At 49.7% G+C, this 16,877-nt stretch overlaps 1 protein-coding gene across 3 annotated transcripts in view; it reads right to left on the bottom strand.

Moving 5' to 3' along the window:
• Rdx (BTB/POZ and MATH domain-containing protein rdx) overlaps window positions 1-16,877 on the bottom strand; it is a 99,269-nt gene that overhangs the window by 62,430 nt on the left and 19,962 nt on the right. The window contains exon 2 of one of the 3 annotated variants that reach the window (XM_077706849.1): window positions 16,355-16,671. Coding sequence is in view for 2 of the 3 variants with exons in the window: in XM_077706847.1 (XP_077562973.1) it covers window positions 8,590-8,620 (31 nt within the window). In the remaining variant the exon portion in view is untranslated. Of the gene's footprint in view, window positions 1-8,589; window positions 9,169-16,354; window positions 16,672-16,877 lie in introns of those variants that run through there. The other 2 variants (XM_077706847.1, XM_077706845.1) reach the window with 2 other exon arrangements.

Here is a 16,877-nt window from a genome sequence, read left to right as displayed (position 1 = left end):
TTCAGGGTCGCTGTATCGCCCATGTGCAGAGGGGACTCGCTCGCGCGGGAGAATGAGGGCGTGCAAGAACGCCACTCGGGACTTCTTGTGGGACGCCAAGCGCCACGCGGCCCAGACTGCGCTGATGACGACAACAACGACGGAAACGATGACTGGGCGAATCTTCGCCACGGATGGACGCCTATACACCAAAGATTATCCTGTTGCGGGACACCGATGCTATAGCAGAGCGTAAATTTATTTGTCGCAGAATATGGCAACAGGTCAAGGGTGCCTGCCTGTGTTGATGCACACCCACGTTCCTAAATACGCCCCTCATTACCGTATTGAGCTGATGGTACAGAATGCCCTACCCCCCGTAACCACCTTCCATCCGCAGTAAACCTTAGACGCGAGATGAGTGGCCACAGTCGAGGGGTGGCATCATAACCCTCTGGCAATCGCGATGGGTGTGCCGTGACTTGGGTACGTACGAAAAAAACTTTCTCCGCCGTCCAGCTATACACGCGTGAGCGTCCACAGTTTATATGGTTTATATATGTAGTTTATAGCTCCACTCAACTGGGCCTTGAAGCTGAGCGAAAGACCCTGGGCATAGTTGCACCGAGGCGAACGCCAAGCAAGTCGTCCGCTTCGAAACGAGTACCATATATACACATTGTATACTGAACACGGCAGATGTTCATCGCATCTCTTTCCCAGAGCGCATGGCCTTTCTCCGAGACCCACCCTACACGGCCGTTTACAGCTGAATGTGCAGGAATATGAACGACAAATTTAGGGGATCACAGAAGGTTATGGAAGAACATGCCCCCCCCCCCCCCCTTTTTTTTTCCCGCCTGCCCGGCGCAGTTGAGGAAGCCGTCCCCGGCACCGCGCATGATTTCGGTGGCAGAGGAATTTCTCGACCGCAACCGTAGCGCCTACCTGTCGAACGTTTTTGAGTGTTTCAAGCGAGGTGAGGTGGCAAAACGACTAAATGTCTTCTGCCAGCCATCGCCGCTGGGGAGTTGGAGCAGCATTACGACCCCACGCAAGCTGGTTTGTCATGCGATTGGCAGATGCGGCGTGGGTGGACCTTTCTCAAGAAACTGTCGTTGATTCCTCTATCATAGGAATCGGTAAAATAGGAAAGTGAAATGTGCAGCGAAATCTGCAGCTGGGCATGATTTTCGGGTCGGCGGTTGTCTTGTGGTGTGCTCGGCGAGCGACGTCCTGCTGGCGGGTCGCTTCGGCAAAGGTGTACTGGCGTCATTTCCGTGACGGATATGACGTCAGCGATATCTTGGTGTATGCCGGCATAAAACACTTTCGTGTTAAAACCTCTAGCCAGAGCCGCCCGCTGTTTGAGTGGTTCGCCCAGTCTGCCGCAGCACAAGAGTGGGGCATCCCGCAACAGGTGCCCCTTCGCAAACACTACGCACGTGCGTTGCCTGTCGACCGCGACACAGAGATAAAAACAGCACACGATAAACCACGCGAACAAAGACAACAGTGAACAATGTTGAAGTAAAAACGCCAAGGGAAAAATGATGAAAATAGAAAAAAAAAAGAAAAAAAAAAGACAGCAGAGCTCAGAAAACGGAGCAGCACTTAGCTGGCTCGGCGTTCGCAACTGGCTAATCAAATATGGCGTCGCTTTGTTTACATTTTGCCTGGGAGCGAGAGTAGCGCATGCGCAGAGCGCTACTAGAAAAAGGTCCCTGCGTTCAGAGAAGCTCGAACTGGCAAGCGGCGCATGCTACCCATGCACCGTTGCCCGCACGTCTCCAGCTACTCCGGTTCCGGAACTCGAGGCGCCCTAGGTTCCTTTTCACTTCGCCGTTCAGGGGAGGACGACTAGTGGCTGCACTAAGTGCTTTATCTTTGGCCCCCCTACACACGCACGTCCTTCGCTCGCGGCCTCCCCGTAAGGGCAGCGCGGACGATAGCCCTGCCGCCACACAAACAAGGGCTCCATTGTCAACAGCAGCCTCGCTGGCCATTGCGGGGTTACCGAGGTTGCGCGTCGCAGCCTCCGCGGCGATGAATAGGTAAAGTGACCAACAGAGGCACTTTGACCAGTGCCTAGGGGCTTAAACCGGTAAAATATCCAGTGGACTGCACCAGCGCGCATACTCCGAGCACCCTCGCGGTTATTCCTGGCAATAAACATCCACGAAAAATGCGTTTGCTTACGAGCTACTGTACGATGTCAACGCCGTTTCAAAATAACAAGGAAATAACTCAGTGAGCTAACGCTTTCGTTCACGGCCCTTTCTTTATGACAAAGAAGCTAGCATACGGTGTTTAAATCGAGCAAAGACTTCAGGGTGCTGCAGTACTGACACTAACCCATACCGTCGGGATACTGCATGCTCCCGCATTACCGAATTCGCCACCCACCCATGCCCCGGCCGAAAAAGAGAACTAAAAAAACCATTCTTAGAAAATCTGGCCGCTGGATTGGGTTCAGGGGTTTCCCCAGGCATCGAATCAAGGGGGGGTGTCTCAATGGCTCTGGGGGGGGGGGGGGGGGGTTCATAAACTAGAAAAGCTGTTTTTTTATCCTACTAGTTAAATAATAGACGTCTGTTAACCAAACGCTCATCCCCGTGACGTACGTTTTTAATTTTTATATATATATATATATATATATATATATATATATATATATATATATATATATATATATATATATATATATATATATATATATGGTCCGTATTGAGTTTTTTTTTTAATTTCTCGCCATTTTTCAACGTATAAGGACATTTTCGAACTTGTTACCAGGGCCAGTGACGAAATTTGAGTTCTTGAAACAATGTTTTATGTAGTACACGAATTATGCAGCACTTATAAATCAGGCACCGATTGCACGCTCCCGATTTATTAAAACGCCAGGTTTAGCTTCCGTAGCGCTTCGCCTCGCCAAATTGCCCATTTTAAATGTACATGCTGAAAGAGCTTCTGCAAAGATTACGGTTGAAAACAAAGAACGGCATCGAATCAATGAAGAAAGTAAATTATATGTGTGTTTACTGCACTTAGTTCAAGTCAAAGGCGGCCTCAGTCGAAGTAATTTTGGGTGAGTGCTTGTCGATATATGCTTTGCTCGTACCTCCTCACGGGCTTGTGCTTGCTTTGTACCAGTGGCCTCTGACGAATCGATATGTTATTTATTTGCAGTTGAAAAAGGTCCATACAAGGACTGACAAAAGTGAAATTTGGGGACTCAAGGGGGGGTGTCCAGAAAAACTAGGGGGGGTCTACACACCCCCTAGGGGGGGTGTAGGGAAATCACTGATTGGGTTAGTGTCATAAGATAAAATTACAGAGTATCGGCACTTTTTTCTCCTATCGTTCCGTGCCTCTACCAGTTCGCTTCACGTGACACTCGTTTACACTGCGACGTTTCATGGGCGCCGCCATTTTGTTGCTTATGCGTTTTAGCCGGTCAACTCTTATAGGCTTAGCTCGTCCTCCCTGCTCTGTGGCTGCTCGTGACTGACATCGGTTCGAACGCGCATCAAAGATACCGCGCTTCGCAGCATTACAGTTGCAGAAGTGTGTCCGAAGATGCAGTTTTGCTGCGTCTCCGGCAGTGTTTTTTTACAAACGACCTCGTCAAACTTAGCGGTGAAGCCGCAGAAGCAGCAATCTGGCAACACTGATAAAGGCCAAAGTGGCCGCCGTTGCTCACTTGCATGCCTCAGTGAAGGTACTGTGTATCTTATTTAGTGACACTAGTTTGCGTCTCTATCTATCCATAGGCCTCTATACTTGGGAACAAGTTAACGGCAACAGCTCATATACGGTGTCACTCCGCCTAAGCGACGGACCCGGTTGTCAACGGGCGCGCTCATTTTGAAAGATTACTACGAATGCGTGCTATCGTCTGCCTTTTCTCACGTAGTTTGTTTACCGTCGCCGCCAACGTTACTAGAATAAACTTTTGTCGCAGTAAGTTATAAGCATATTAAGTCCAAAAAGTGACGAAAACGGCTCGTGCCACGTTCAAAATATTCCCAGTAACGCACCAATTGTGCCGCGCGGAGTAACATCCGGCAGCGGTGATGAGGCACAGCGGCAACTTCTGTTGCCATTCATAAGTTGTAACCGAGTAGGTATACCACGTACTACGGCGGGCTTCGCGGCTTCAGCGCGTAAACCCGAATTCCATATTCAGGCGAAAGCATAAAGTGGCTCATTGAGCTATGAAGCCGTCGTGATGGAAACGCGGCGCGAAAATCAACGCTGCTCAATTCGACGAGTTCCATAAGAGGAGCGCGCTGCTAGGCATCGCCGCGCATGCGCAGAGCTACGTGAAAAGCGGAGGGGGCGGCTTTGGCTGCTCGACCACTAGGCCCGCTTCTGCTCCCCTCGCCCTGCGGCGCAACAGTCACCAGCGATAGAATGCGCTCTATGCGCTGCAGAACGCCCTGCGGAGTTGAGTTTGACACCGTTGCATTCGCATTCAAAACATGCAATCGGTTCTTAAGCGTCGTTAGAGCTCTGGTTTCTTGTTCTGTTTCTCTGTGAATTGCTCCCCGCCCCTGACTTCAAGGGTAAAACGCGACAAAAGTTGGCCGTCAAGCAAATTTTTTAGGAGAACAAAGCACAACGGTAAAATCGCACGCCTCGCATGCTGGAAGCAAGTACTATTTCACGCACCCGGGCATTTTCGCGGCAGCCGTTATGCCCACGAGAGCGACCTCCAGCAAGACTCGAAGGCGGGTGCAACAAAGACTGAGGGTAGCTACTAAGGGCGCTGCTTACTGTATTTCCTCGATTCTCAGCGTTTCCACTGCGAGCACCCTCCGCTACCACACACGGACAACAGGTCAGTGTAGAAAATTGCACCAACAAATCTGTTATCAATATTTCATACAGAAACAATACACACAAGTTAAGATTTCACCGCAATGCCAGAACGTTCTCGAAGGATAGTTGAGATTTGGTACTTGTATCAAATGGTGATTGTATATGAGGTCGGGTGTCTGTAATTCAATTTCTAGTGACCAGGCCGAGTTTTTGGATATCCAAGTTTTTTTTGCCTAAACTTGTATTTATGTACTTCGACGTGCAATATTGAAAAAATAAATAGTATAAGAAGTAGTACTTGTTTGGTGATAAAAAGTTTGTTTTTGTTCCTTAAAATGGTAAACCGTCAGCACCTGATTTTCTCTTGCATACTGAGTGCTGTGACTAATTTCGCGCAAAACATCTTTTTTGGTTTTTGGAACATGCAAAGGTTTTCTGTGGTTATCTTGCTGATTCTCATACTCTAAAAACAGTAGTAAAAGCGAGAATGCACTATGTTATAAGTTCTTTTTTTTTTTTTTTACCAAGGCGGTAGTACATGAGCCATTTTATAAATAATACCACTGGACCCGGATACACCTGTTCGCAGTTGTCAATACAAAAAAGACCAACTAAAATTTTCACTCAAAACAACCCGAACTTCTGCGCTAGCCCTCGCACGCATGCCGAGAGCACAGCTCATAGTCGCGCAAGTACTACTTTACCGCACATCAGAAACTGCTCAAAACTTGGAAGAAAAGGTTGTCTTCGATCTCCTTGCAAGCGAGCGCTTTCAACGTTCAAAGGTCGAACACAACCGCGTCGAAGGGGTCACAGATGACAGGCACCCCGCAGGCATGAACTGCAAGACCGGTGTGTAGGGCAGGCGTGTACAGCCGCCTCCATAACACACGGCATTTGGCTACACTTTTCTGAGCTATAACGAAGAACGGAAAAAAAGAGGTCCGGCCTTTTTCTTTCTATTCATTTTTTTTTCGCCAGCTCTCGGAACACGTTTTCTTTTCTTCACTAACACGTGAAATGAAGGGCTGCGAATAACGAACGGTGTCACCCTCGGTTGCTAAGTGCTGAATGATAGAAACGCTGCAGACATTCTGAGAATTGTCCAATGTGCAAGCACTCCTACGCCGATTTTCCGTGTCACCAACCTGACGTTTCTTGAGTCGCACCGACGGAACACGTCAACCAAGCTAGTCCATTATTCGAGTGTTAATCATCGCGCGAAAGCGTTCGGTTAGATTAGTGAGCTCATTTTTAAGTTTCTTTATTTCTTATACTTTTTTATGGGCGAAGTTTACGACATATGGCTATAAATTGGAAAATTGGGCTACTTTTCGTTTGCCGTGCTTTTATATGTATATATATATATATATAGTAAGGAAATGAGGGGCTCGTTGAGGAAATACAGAAAGATAGGTCAGCAGTCTACAATGCCAAAGGAGGCATAGGGGTGTGGTTAGGCTCTTTTCTTTTTCACTACAGTTAATGATGTAAACATTTTTTTTTAAATGTGCAGAAGAAAGAAAGAAAGAAAAACACGCGCCCAGAGTGGGGACCGAACCCACGCCTTTCGATTACATGTCGAATGCCTTACCAATTCGGCTATCTGGGCGACTGTGTTCTCCTTCACTTTCTGGGCTATTTATATTTACTAGAATTGTATCTGACGCTTGAGGGTGGTAGCCAGCGCCACTCTGACTACACGGGGAGAGGGGGACCTTCTTTTCAACCCCCGGGGCGTGACTCGAACGTCTACAGCCTGTCATGAGCGGGTAACTGGCGGGAAGCCCTCTTATGCTACCTAGGCATCAAGGCTGCCAGAACCGAGACCCTCGCTAGGCTTTCGCAGAATAATATAGTAAGGAAATGAGGGGCTCGTTGAGGAAATACAGAAAGACAGGTCAGCAGTCTACAACGCCAAAGGAGGCATAGGGGTGTGGTTAGGCTCTTTTCTTTTTCACTACGGTTAATGAAGTAAACATTTTTTTTTTAAATGTACAGAAGAAAGACAGAAAAACACGCGCCCAGAGTGGGGACCGAACCCACGCCTTTCGATTACATGTCGAATGCCTTACCAATTCGGCTATCTGGGCGACTGTGTTCTCCTTAACTTTCTGGGCTATTTATATTTACTAGAATTGTATCTGACCCTTGAGGGTGGTAGCCAGCGCCACTCTGACTACACGGGGAGAGGGGGACCTTCATTTCAACCCCCGGGGCGTGACTCGAACGTCTACAGCCTGTCATGAGCGGGTAACTGGCGGGAAGCCCTCTTATGCTACCTAGGCCTAACCACACCCCTATGCCTCCTTTGGCGTTGTAGACTGCTGACCTATCTTTCTGTATTTCCTCAACGAGCCCCTCATTTCCTAACTATATTATTCTGCGAAAGCCTAGCGAGGGTCTCGGTTCTGGCAGCCTTGATGCCTAGGTAGCATAAGAGGGCTTCCCGCCAGTTACCCGCTCATGACAGGCTGTAGACGTTCGAGTCACGCCCCGGGGGTTGAAAAGAAGGTCCCCCTCTCCCCGTGTAGTCAGAGTGGCGCTGGCTACCACCCTCAAGCGTCAGATACAATTCTAGTAAATATAAATAGCCCAGAAAGTGAAGGAGAACACAGTCGCCCAGATAGCCGAATTGGTAAGGCATTCGACATGTAATCGAAAGGCGTGGGTTCGGTCCCCACTCTGGGCGCGTGTTTTTCTTTCTTTCTTTCTTCTGCACATTAAAAAAATGTTTACTTCATTAACCGTAGTGAAAAAGAAAAGAGCCTAACCACACCCCTATGCCTCCTTTGGCGTTGTAGACTGCTGATATATATATATATGTATGTGTGTGTGTGCGCGCGCGCGCTTTGAATTAAATGTGATTTTAGCATTCCTGTCTATTTGAAGCTCCACGTGGTCAAAAAAAAAAAAGAGAAAGGCGGGATGGTTCACTGCTAATTATTTTAGTATGACCATGAACAGCGCAAAACAATCTCCAGACTTGTGGCCTTCAGCACGTGAAGTCCTGCGACAGACTACTACTCCATTAGCACTGCAGAGCAAAAGAAACATTTTCTGAGAGGTGTCGGAAGAAGGCGTATGCGTGGGTCTGCTGCGTTTTTTTTTTTATTTTACTAGGAAGCGGCGCGTTACGGTTCGATTCGTGCCCCGAAATGTCCAGAAGATGTTGCGTTTTGCGCACTTCTTTATAAGATTATGCTCCGAGAGTTTTCTTTTGAAAGCTCCTAGTGCCACAAGTGTTCGCTACTGCAACTCAGACTTACACGTACTCAGGCCAAGCATGACCGGCCGTTAATGGACGCGGAACGGTGGAAGGCACGGGTGCGATGGATACGGAGGTAATTTCGACGCAGGTTGCCTACGCGCCGATACTCAACAGCAGTTTACAGCGCAACAATCTTAACTGAACCCATAAAGTTAATGACCAGCCTGACGCCAAGGCAGACATCGCACCTAATAGGGCCATGCGCACGCAAGACATTCTACGAGCTGCGTTGCCGGCCGTTTAGAAATAGCAACTATTTCATTCCCGAGAAGCGTGAGTCAGCCACACGTACGGCTTAGGCCTCCCGACATGAGCACCGGAACGCTCCATAAGCGGCGACCTCATTCGCAACTGTCATGACCTAGAGTTAGCGGCGCACACGCACGCACTACACGGGGCAGAAATGTCAAAACCATTCGATTCACGACGATCCCAATCGAGATCGATTCCCGTCTGCTAATAACACGAGGCATAGGCACCAAGAAAAGAGGCAGCGTAGGAAGCAGCAGACAGACCGTTGGAGTCGTTCTGGGAACGGAGAACCATGGCGGCGGCGGCGGCGTCGACGACTCGGCGAGAGGCAGCGCGGGGTCTGCTGGCGGGGCGTCGAGTCAGTCGGCACGTTCGGCGGCAACGTCACTCCTCATGCTTGTCGTCGAAGTCGTCCCACTCGGCCGATCGCAGCCGCACAAGCGGCAACAGGTTGCAGTGGCGGCACACGCCGACGACGATGAAGCACGCGCACAACCGCCGCTCGAGCACGTCTCCCGAGAGAAGACACGGGCGCAGTTCGTCGGAAAAGCCGAACTACAGCTGTGACGACGATGCAGCGGCGGCGGGGGAGAGAGAACTATGGGTGACTGACTCCACGCACCGACTGTTACACGGCGCGCACAAGCTGCGCGCGCGGAAAATATCGACGTCCGGGCGGAAACGAATCCGAGGAAAGTTCCGCAACGCCTCACAGGTCGAACGTCGGTCGAATCGTTCTTAACGTAGGCCTAGGGAAAAATTCGTCAAAAAAGGACTCAACCAGCCGAGAAAAAGAGGCCTCGGAACCAGCAATACACGGGGCCGAGCCGGCGCGCCTACCTGCTGCTGATACTACACGGGAAGGGGGGCAGGGAGGGGGGGGGGGGGCACGGCAGGTGCACGAGACGGGGGGGAATGTCGGCTTGACAGGTGCGAAACAAAGCGGCAAAGTTGCGCTTCTCCCCCGCCTTGCATAAAGGAGCGCACAGCTACGTTGTCGCTCGGTCGTCCGGGACTGCCGCCTTCCTTCCTGGTTGGGCGCCAAAGGGGGGGAGGGAGGGGGCGCGCGGCGACCCAAGCAAACAGAGGCAGAGGGCAGCGCGGGGAGGGCAGGCAAGGGAGAAGACCCAAAAAAGCGGACTGGCAACTTTCGCTCCAACAACTGGGGAAGCCTAGGGAAAATCTAGGCAGGCTCCTAGGGAAGATGACGCCGACGCGGCGCCGGCAAGGACCTTCCACGCTTGAGACGCCGTGGCAAAATGATGACGGTCGCAGCCGGATCGACAAGGAAGCGGCGAAACGACACGCCTCCCGGACACGTACAACTACGCCAGAGGCCAATCGAACTGGGACGGCTTTACCGCGAACAGAAATTTAGTGCCGCACGCCGGTGGAATGGGAAAGGATGTGCTGCCGTGCCCTACATTAAGAACACGACGTTAATCTCGGTCTTAATACGGCATAAGGAGTCAGTATTAGGTTGGAGGTAGCATGCTGCGTGTTTCTTCTTCCTTTTGAAAACGCCACGAACGATGTCCTTGCCCTCGGTGACATTTCGATTTGTTTACTCCCCGAACATCCGACATCAGCCGCTCTCTAAACTATCCAGCCGATGCAGCAGGGCAGGTTCGCGCGAATGCCTCGAGGGGTGGAGCACCCCACTCCATCGGCGCCAGCCTTTTCGACCAGCGTGTCATTAATGGACGTCAGAATGATGACACTGAAATCTGGGTTCAGCCGAACCCTACAACGGAACACCTGATTCACCCGTTTCCTACAACCAAACTAAGCTTGATAACAAATGAACGCAACCCAACTAAAGGCGACCAAAGCATCGCAATTCTCCGGCACAAAAGCGATCGTACCCACAGTCACACCAGCGTCACGTACTGCTCGATTGGCAAGTCCGAAATAGTTCCCCAACAGTCGAACGCTATCGTAATAAACACGCAAAATAACAAAAAAAAGACGGAGCTGCTCTGCAGAAACTCTGGGCAGTCCAAAACGACTGATTGAGTCCTCACACGTCAATAGAATAGCCGTCTCACGTACCTCTGCACCGAAAGGTGGCTTGCCAGTACTGCCCTCACCGCTGTACGTAACGAAAGGTGAATTTCTCGCCAGATCCGCCTGTAGTCTACTGTATTTATTTTTGGCCAGTCTTCCCGAAGTACAAGGCCAATTTTCTCCTAAGGTGCGCGCTAACGACTCAAACTAGTTTTGATAATATACCGTGCTTTCGCGATTCTAAGCACCTTCCCATACTTTCGCGAAAAAAAAAAAAGTTCAAGAAAAGTGCGCATGCGAATCTAAGCCGCCCATTTTCTAAGCAACTATCGCAAGGTGGATTTCAGACACATGGAAGCGGGCCCGAGTCGACGTAGTGGACAAGTAATTTGTGAAGTTTTCCATTACGTACCCCTTCAACGGAACAGAAGACGACTTGCTGAGGGATACTGAGAGCGGCGGCCCAAGCTGCAGAGCCGACTCGATTGGTAGTGAGGGGGACTGAGTATCGGCCGTAAGCAGTGGGTTCACTTCACTGTCTGTACCTATTTCTCCATTGAATGTTTGCCAAAATAAATAAAGAATTCTTGCGACTGTATCCCCGAGATACGGCCGCGAACATAAGTGGCGTAGGGAAGGGGGGGGGGTAATTTAGGTTTTTCAAAATAAAAGGGGGTGCTAGAATCGAGTAAATACGGTACATACAGACTGAACAATCTGGCGAACTTTACAGCCCTGTACGCGGTATTCGTATGCGAGAGGGCTTTACTTTGCTAAGGGCATGCAAGAGATATACTGAGCGTCCATGTACCTACGTTGCTCCCCCTCAGGCTTGTGCGTCGCCAACCCACACTTGTAACTGGATTTTATTATTATTATTATTATTATTATTTATTATTTTCTCGCGAGGACCGAGCGAAACTTCGTGCAGGCTTATCAACGGTATACACACACAGCCGACGTTTCTGGAGCTCGACTAAAAAGGTTCCACCTCTCACGCCAAAATTTGCACGGTATTTTTGTATTCCTGTGTGCTGAACGTGCGTGCCAAGCTGCTCTTCGTCGTAGTTTGTGTGTTCTGCTTGACGACCCTGCGGTCCCACCAATGCTCCAACTCAGCACGAGCAGAAATACGAACATTTTCACCCAACAATGACGCCACGCGGCTCCACCAAACAAAATGGCAGCCCCTGTGGCGAACAAAAAGTAGTCTGAACTGCGCTACCAACGTCACGCATGCAGAGAAAAGGGGTAGCCCGTGAAATGGAAACAGATGAGGACGAGGAAGTATACGTTCTCCTTGGCATCGTACTTCGACTCTTATTACTTTACTCACCGACTGCGAAAGCGCATCCCGAGAGGGCTGTAAAATGTGAAAGATACCACGAGGTTACAGGCACGGGACACCATAATCCTAGAAATGCTACCGCATAAAAAAAAAGAAAAGAAGATTGACACGGAGCCTACACGCCGCGCCGCCTGCCACGAGAAAACGTGGAGAAACCGCTACGGGGGGCCTTCGTGGAAATTTAGAGGAGTCCCATTTCCGTAGACACCAAGCACTTTGTTAAAGTTGTTAAAGTCCCCCCGAAGTCAATGGCAGAGCTGCACAGCGTCACGAATGTGGGTGAACGCACGAACCAAAGTTGCCGATACGATATAGAATCCCAGCTGCAACGGATCAGCTCTAGCTGCAATTCGAGAGTTGCCTAACTTTCCCATTCATCACCATTTGGGTCGCGCGTACCGAATGACCCTGTCTGGAAAGATTGCCCGATAGGTACGCCGTTTGATCCAGTATGTCGTTTCGTATGCGGTACCCGTCGAAATCGCGAAAGTGCGACAAAGCTTTTCGGCTCCATCGTTTCACGTCGTTTAATCCACCGCTTCATCGGGCACACGATTCACAATCGGCAAAACAAAGCTGCTAGAATTTTACATCAATGCAATCTGCCGACGACTATGAGCAACTCAAAGGGTCTGTAGAATGCGTTTTACGCTATTTAGTAGGATAATTTTAAGTATTTGAAAAAAAAAAAAAAAAACTTCAGATTTAATAATTTCTCCAAGATCTATGGGATTTTTCTGAGATAGAAAGCGACTGTATTTGTACATATAACCAGTAACAACAGAAAAAGAAAAGTGGATACGGGAAACGAGCCTAAAATATTTTGTAAAACATACAAACTTGAGATGTAGCCATCGGAGGAGGCAAGTTTTAGGGAGTGTTTCAGGTACATTTATGATGTGCGACGACCGAACTTTATTTCGCATATTCTCCATGCCCTTATGTGGTCTTCACGGAATAAAATTAGCAAAATTGCACGTGATCAGGTTCATATTTTCGCGTTGGCGTCTAATCTTGTTGCGTATACAACCCACATAACTGTCGCGCTGATTACCCCAGTAATGTGTAAACGGTCGTAAAATATTGTTTTACGACCTCGGTGCACGTGCTGCCAGCTGCGACCACAGAGTAGCAGATGTCGGGCCGTGCGCGAATCGCTGAGGAGCACGCGTTGACATCTTCGCCGCGCGCTAATCGGCATCCCCAAAGATCCGGGCGACGCGACAAACACTCGCGGAGGTCTCCCCGGTCCAATGTCCAGAAGATACTGCCGTCGGTTGCGGAGCCGGCATCGGAACACACGACTTTTCGCGAGGTCCTGAAACGACCTCACTGGACTTGCCAGCTGGCCCCGCGAATCGGCCGCGACCTGCACTCGATAGCGCGGAGCCAACTCCACGGCGCGCTACTTCACAGTGTATAACTGTGTACAAGCGGTGCCAAAGACGGCCAACCTTGAGCCAGTTCTCTTGCGGGCGAGGAAAAAAAAAAAAAAAAAGCGGCCGGGCGAACGGGCGGCACTCGATCGTGCACCGGCTGATCGCCAGGGTTGAAATGTGAACCAGGCCGGAGCCGCTAACCCGACAGACGAGTGCCGGGATTGCGATTGTACCCTTCGGCGCTGCGGAGTCGCTACTACGTAACACCCCGTGTGCAACCCTCACAACAAGAACACGTTTAGCGCCAGACATTCGAATGTTACGACGACTCGCTCGTCAAGCGCGCTCCTCAATGCACTGTAAAGGTACAGGGTTCGTAGAGGCTTCAAAGGCAAAAATTCAACGGTTTTCGAGGACGAGCTGTAACGTTTTCTGTGGGATTATTTATAACTTTTTCAACAGAGTGCAAAAGTGGTTTATTGCGCAATGCCTAAGAACGTTAGTGAGCAATGTGCAAACAAACAAACAATATGTGCAAACAAACTCGTGAAAGCTCCTCCAGCTTTATTTTTTATTTCTTGGTTGGTGTTTGATGCCATGGCTTCTCAGACTCTCCAATCAGTCAAATGTGCCTTTTTCCAAATCCTTTGAATTCCGCGCGAGTCGCGCCCGTTGCGTTTAGCGAAACCCTTGTTCTCTTTTTTGTCTGCTCACAGCAGTTCTCAACAGCAGCTCCGTATTTTATTTACCCATAGAACGTCTATGGCGGGAGCAATTTTGGGCTGCTTGGAGCTGCTCATAGCCGCTCTCAGCAGACAAAAAAAAAAAAAGTGAAAGGGGGGGGGCGGACGAGCCTCCTGTCTTTGTAGGGGTTCAAAGTTCCGACAGTTCAAAAGGGCACTTCCACGGCACGACAAACTTCAGCTATGTCCGAGACCACCATTGTCCTAATATGTCCAGAAGCCGGGTTCCACTGGATGAGTACACAACATGAGTACAGTGCACTAGCAAGTTTGAAGCCAGAAATCCAGAAATTCACCAGGGGCGCTGCTGTGGAATACCGGAGGGGACGTAGTGTAGTGGATGTCCGCCTTCCAATTGGCTTTTATGGTTTCTAAACCCGGCGCAAGACCAATTATTATTTTTTTCTTTCACATATGCCTGGAGCGCACGTAAAATTTGTTTTAAAGCACACTTGAAGTCGGGATAATTTGTATAGTTTTACAGCGGAGTTGTTTTACGCTAGGACTTCTATATATTTCGATTCCCCCACATAGAGACGCATTGCAGCAAAGCCAACTTTATCCGCATCTTCTTAAAGCGCCTTCTTCTGGCTTCTGTGCCCTTGCGTATGCCACTGTTACAATATTCTAGTTCACTGCAACATCAATTGGATTAAAAACTTCCTGCTCCCAATGTTGCCTTGTTGCTTAAAAAATCCGCTATACACTGAATCTTGATTGTTACAATATTTTTTTACATTATTAAAACCTAAAATCCATGACAAGTACCTTAAATTCTTGTGAAAAGGCGGAGCCACTGATCATCCCCTTGGAAATCAAGGTTGTTCAAGGACTGCTAAAAAATTCCAGGACTTTCAGGGCCTTGAAAAATACCTTTCAAAATTTGAGGATTTTCAAGGTTGTCAAAGACCTGTGTGAACCGATTCATCGAAACATAGCTGGAAATGGAGTTTTTAGCGAGTAATGTGAGCCCTGGCATGGCTGACAGGGTAGAGAACCCGACAACATCTTTAAGGACAAGCGAAGAGCGCTCACACAAAGCGCTACAAGGTGATCCCATCACAATTGTTGGCGAGAACTGCGTGGGATCATGGAAAACATGCGGGGTGGGGTACCTGAAACAAACCGTATAGGAGCCCGCCAGGATAGAAATGACTATGTGGAGCAACTGCCCCAAGCCTGCTAATTTTTACATCGGACTCGGTACAGCGTCACGGAAGTGCGGGACCCCCTTCTCATCTCCAGCTTCTCGTTCTCTCTTGTATTTTCGCGCAAAGGGAAAAGTCGACTGCGACGTCAGTATGCTGATGTGTCTCCGACGCCACACGAGGTAATCCAGACGTCGCGCATGCGTGGTTCTAGTGGAAGTATCGCATGGCGCCGTTTCCTCGAGCCATGTGCGCTGTTCTGAGAAGCGGCATCGGTGTGTTGTGCTGGCATCGTCCCGTCAGCCACAGGGGAAACACCAGTGCTACAAATCATGACACGGACCCCCAACGCCGTTGGCCATGCGGTTGGCATCACTTCATAAATACTCCACTGCGTGCCCCTCCTCAGGATCTAAATAGGGCAGAATCTTCCATGGGCGTGCATTGGCAAATGTGGGAGATCAGTTATCAGTGCTACATTTTTTTCAGGGACTTTTGCTTCGAATAAGGCTTTCCCCAGCACCACTGCAAATTATGAACCACACATTACTCCCGACTTCCTGTCAGCCACTGCACCAGCAATATTTTCAAAGTTTTCCTTAACGAAAAAGACATTACGCAGCCAACATCGGTACAACAACCGATGGCCCCCTGACAAAGGACTGGGCAAGCAGTCACGCAGCAAATTAACTATAACCATTATAGATGCACATGGCTTCAGCTGCCCATCATTAAAACGAAACAAATAATTACCACCAATCCTGAAGAAAGTTGAGAGACGTGAGAAAGTTTTCTAACATAAAACTTCATCAAAACCTTCACTAAAAGTGCGTCCAACCTTCGCTGAAAGGGTGTCCAATCGATCGTCACACCTTTGAAGACCCAAATCATAAGCGAAGAACGAACCCATGAGACAATTTTTCGTGCACTAAGTAAGGGCATCTACGAACGCTCTAAATGTATACCGATACGTGGTTTGTGAGGTGAAGGCATACTATTGTACTCTTTCTTCATGATCGATGCGTGTATTGTCTTATCTGGAACTGTTTCTTTTAACCGTTTTGACACAATGGACGTCCGGTTTCACGCACGCAACGTGTATCCAAGATCTTATGAGAGAGCTTTTCGGTTAGCCAACAGGTCTATGGGGAAACGGATTAGATTTTTGACAGGGCGCTACTTGTCCCGCAAAGAAAGCTTTCACTTCAAAAGAATACACGCGGTTATTGCTTGCGTAAACACAAAGGCCCAGTGAAGGATGCCACCGCCCAGCACAGCCGACTAGGTTTGTCAGGGTTGTAACGTCGTCTCCAGAAACGACTCCCATCTCCCCCGCACCCAACAGTCACCTCCAGGACACAAGGATGTCCGTGCAAAGGAACAAGGAGAAGCCGCACACTCACCGGCAGCAGCAGCAGCAGCAGCGGCAGCGGCGGCGGCGGCTGCAGCAGCTAGGCGCCCAGAGGACGGTCGTCCGTCCGTGCCTGCAGGGGCCGGCAGCGGCCTGCTGCAAGGGGCAGCCGTGGTGCCGGACGGTGGGCCGAAGAGGGCACTACTCGGCCACCTGGGGGATAGGGACGACGACGACGACGACGGGGCGCTCAGCACCGCACGGGGCCACGGGTTGGCTGCTGCGCTGCTAGAGGGGGCTCCGGCCGCCGCACCGCCGCTGCAGCCCGCTGGGACAGGCCCGACCACATCGTCACGGGACCACCTCCTCCTGCAACGAGGGAACAGGGAAGAACACGCTCAGACGACATCCACGAAGCTGCTAGAACAGTCAAACACACTGGAGGATGCACTATCCCCGTGAAAGCTGCCCGGACTATTCTGTCTTTCTGTGACTATACTGCAGTGGTGCACCGGTTGTCTGTTCCCAGCCTTGCGTGTACTGCCCACTGCACTTCTTTTTCAGAATTTGAGCTA

This window comes from Haemaphysalis longicornis, unplaced genomic scaffold (genome assembly GCF_048455015.1).
Source record: "Haemaphysalis longicornis isolate Haplotype H1 unplaced genomic scaffold, Haemaphysalis longicornis Haplotype H1 scaffold_4, whole genome shotgun sequence".
NCBI lineage: Eukaryota > Metazoa > Arthropoda > Arachnida > Ixodida > Ixodidae > Haemaphysalis > Haemaphysalis longicornis.
Note: the sequence above shows the minus strand (reverse complement) of the source record. Positions and strands in the feature narration are given on the sequence as shown.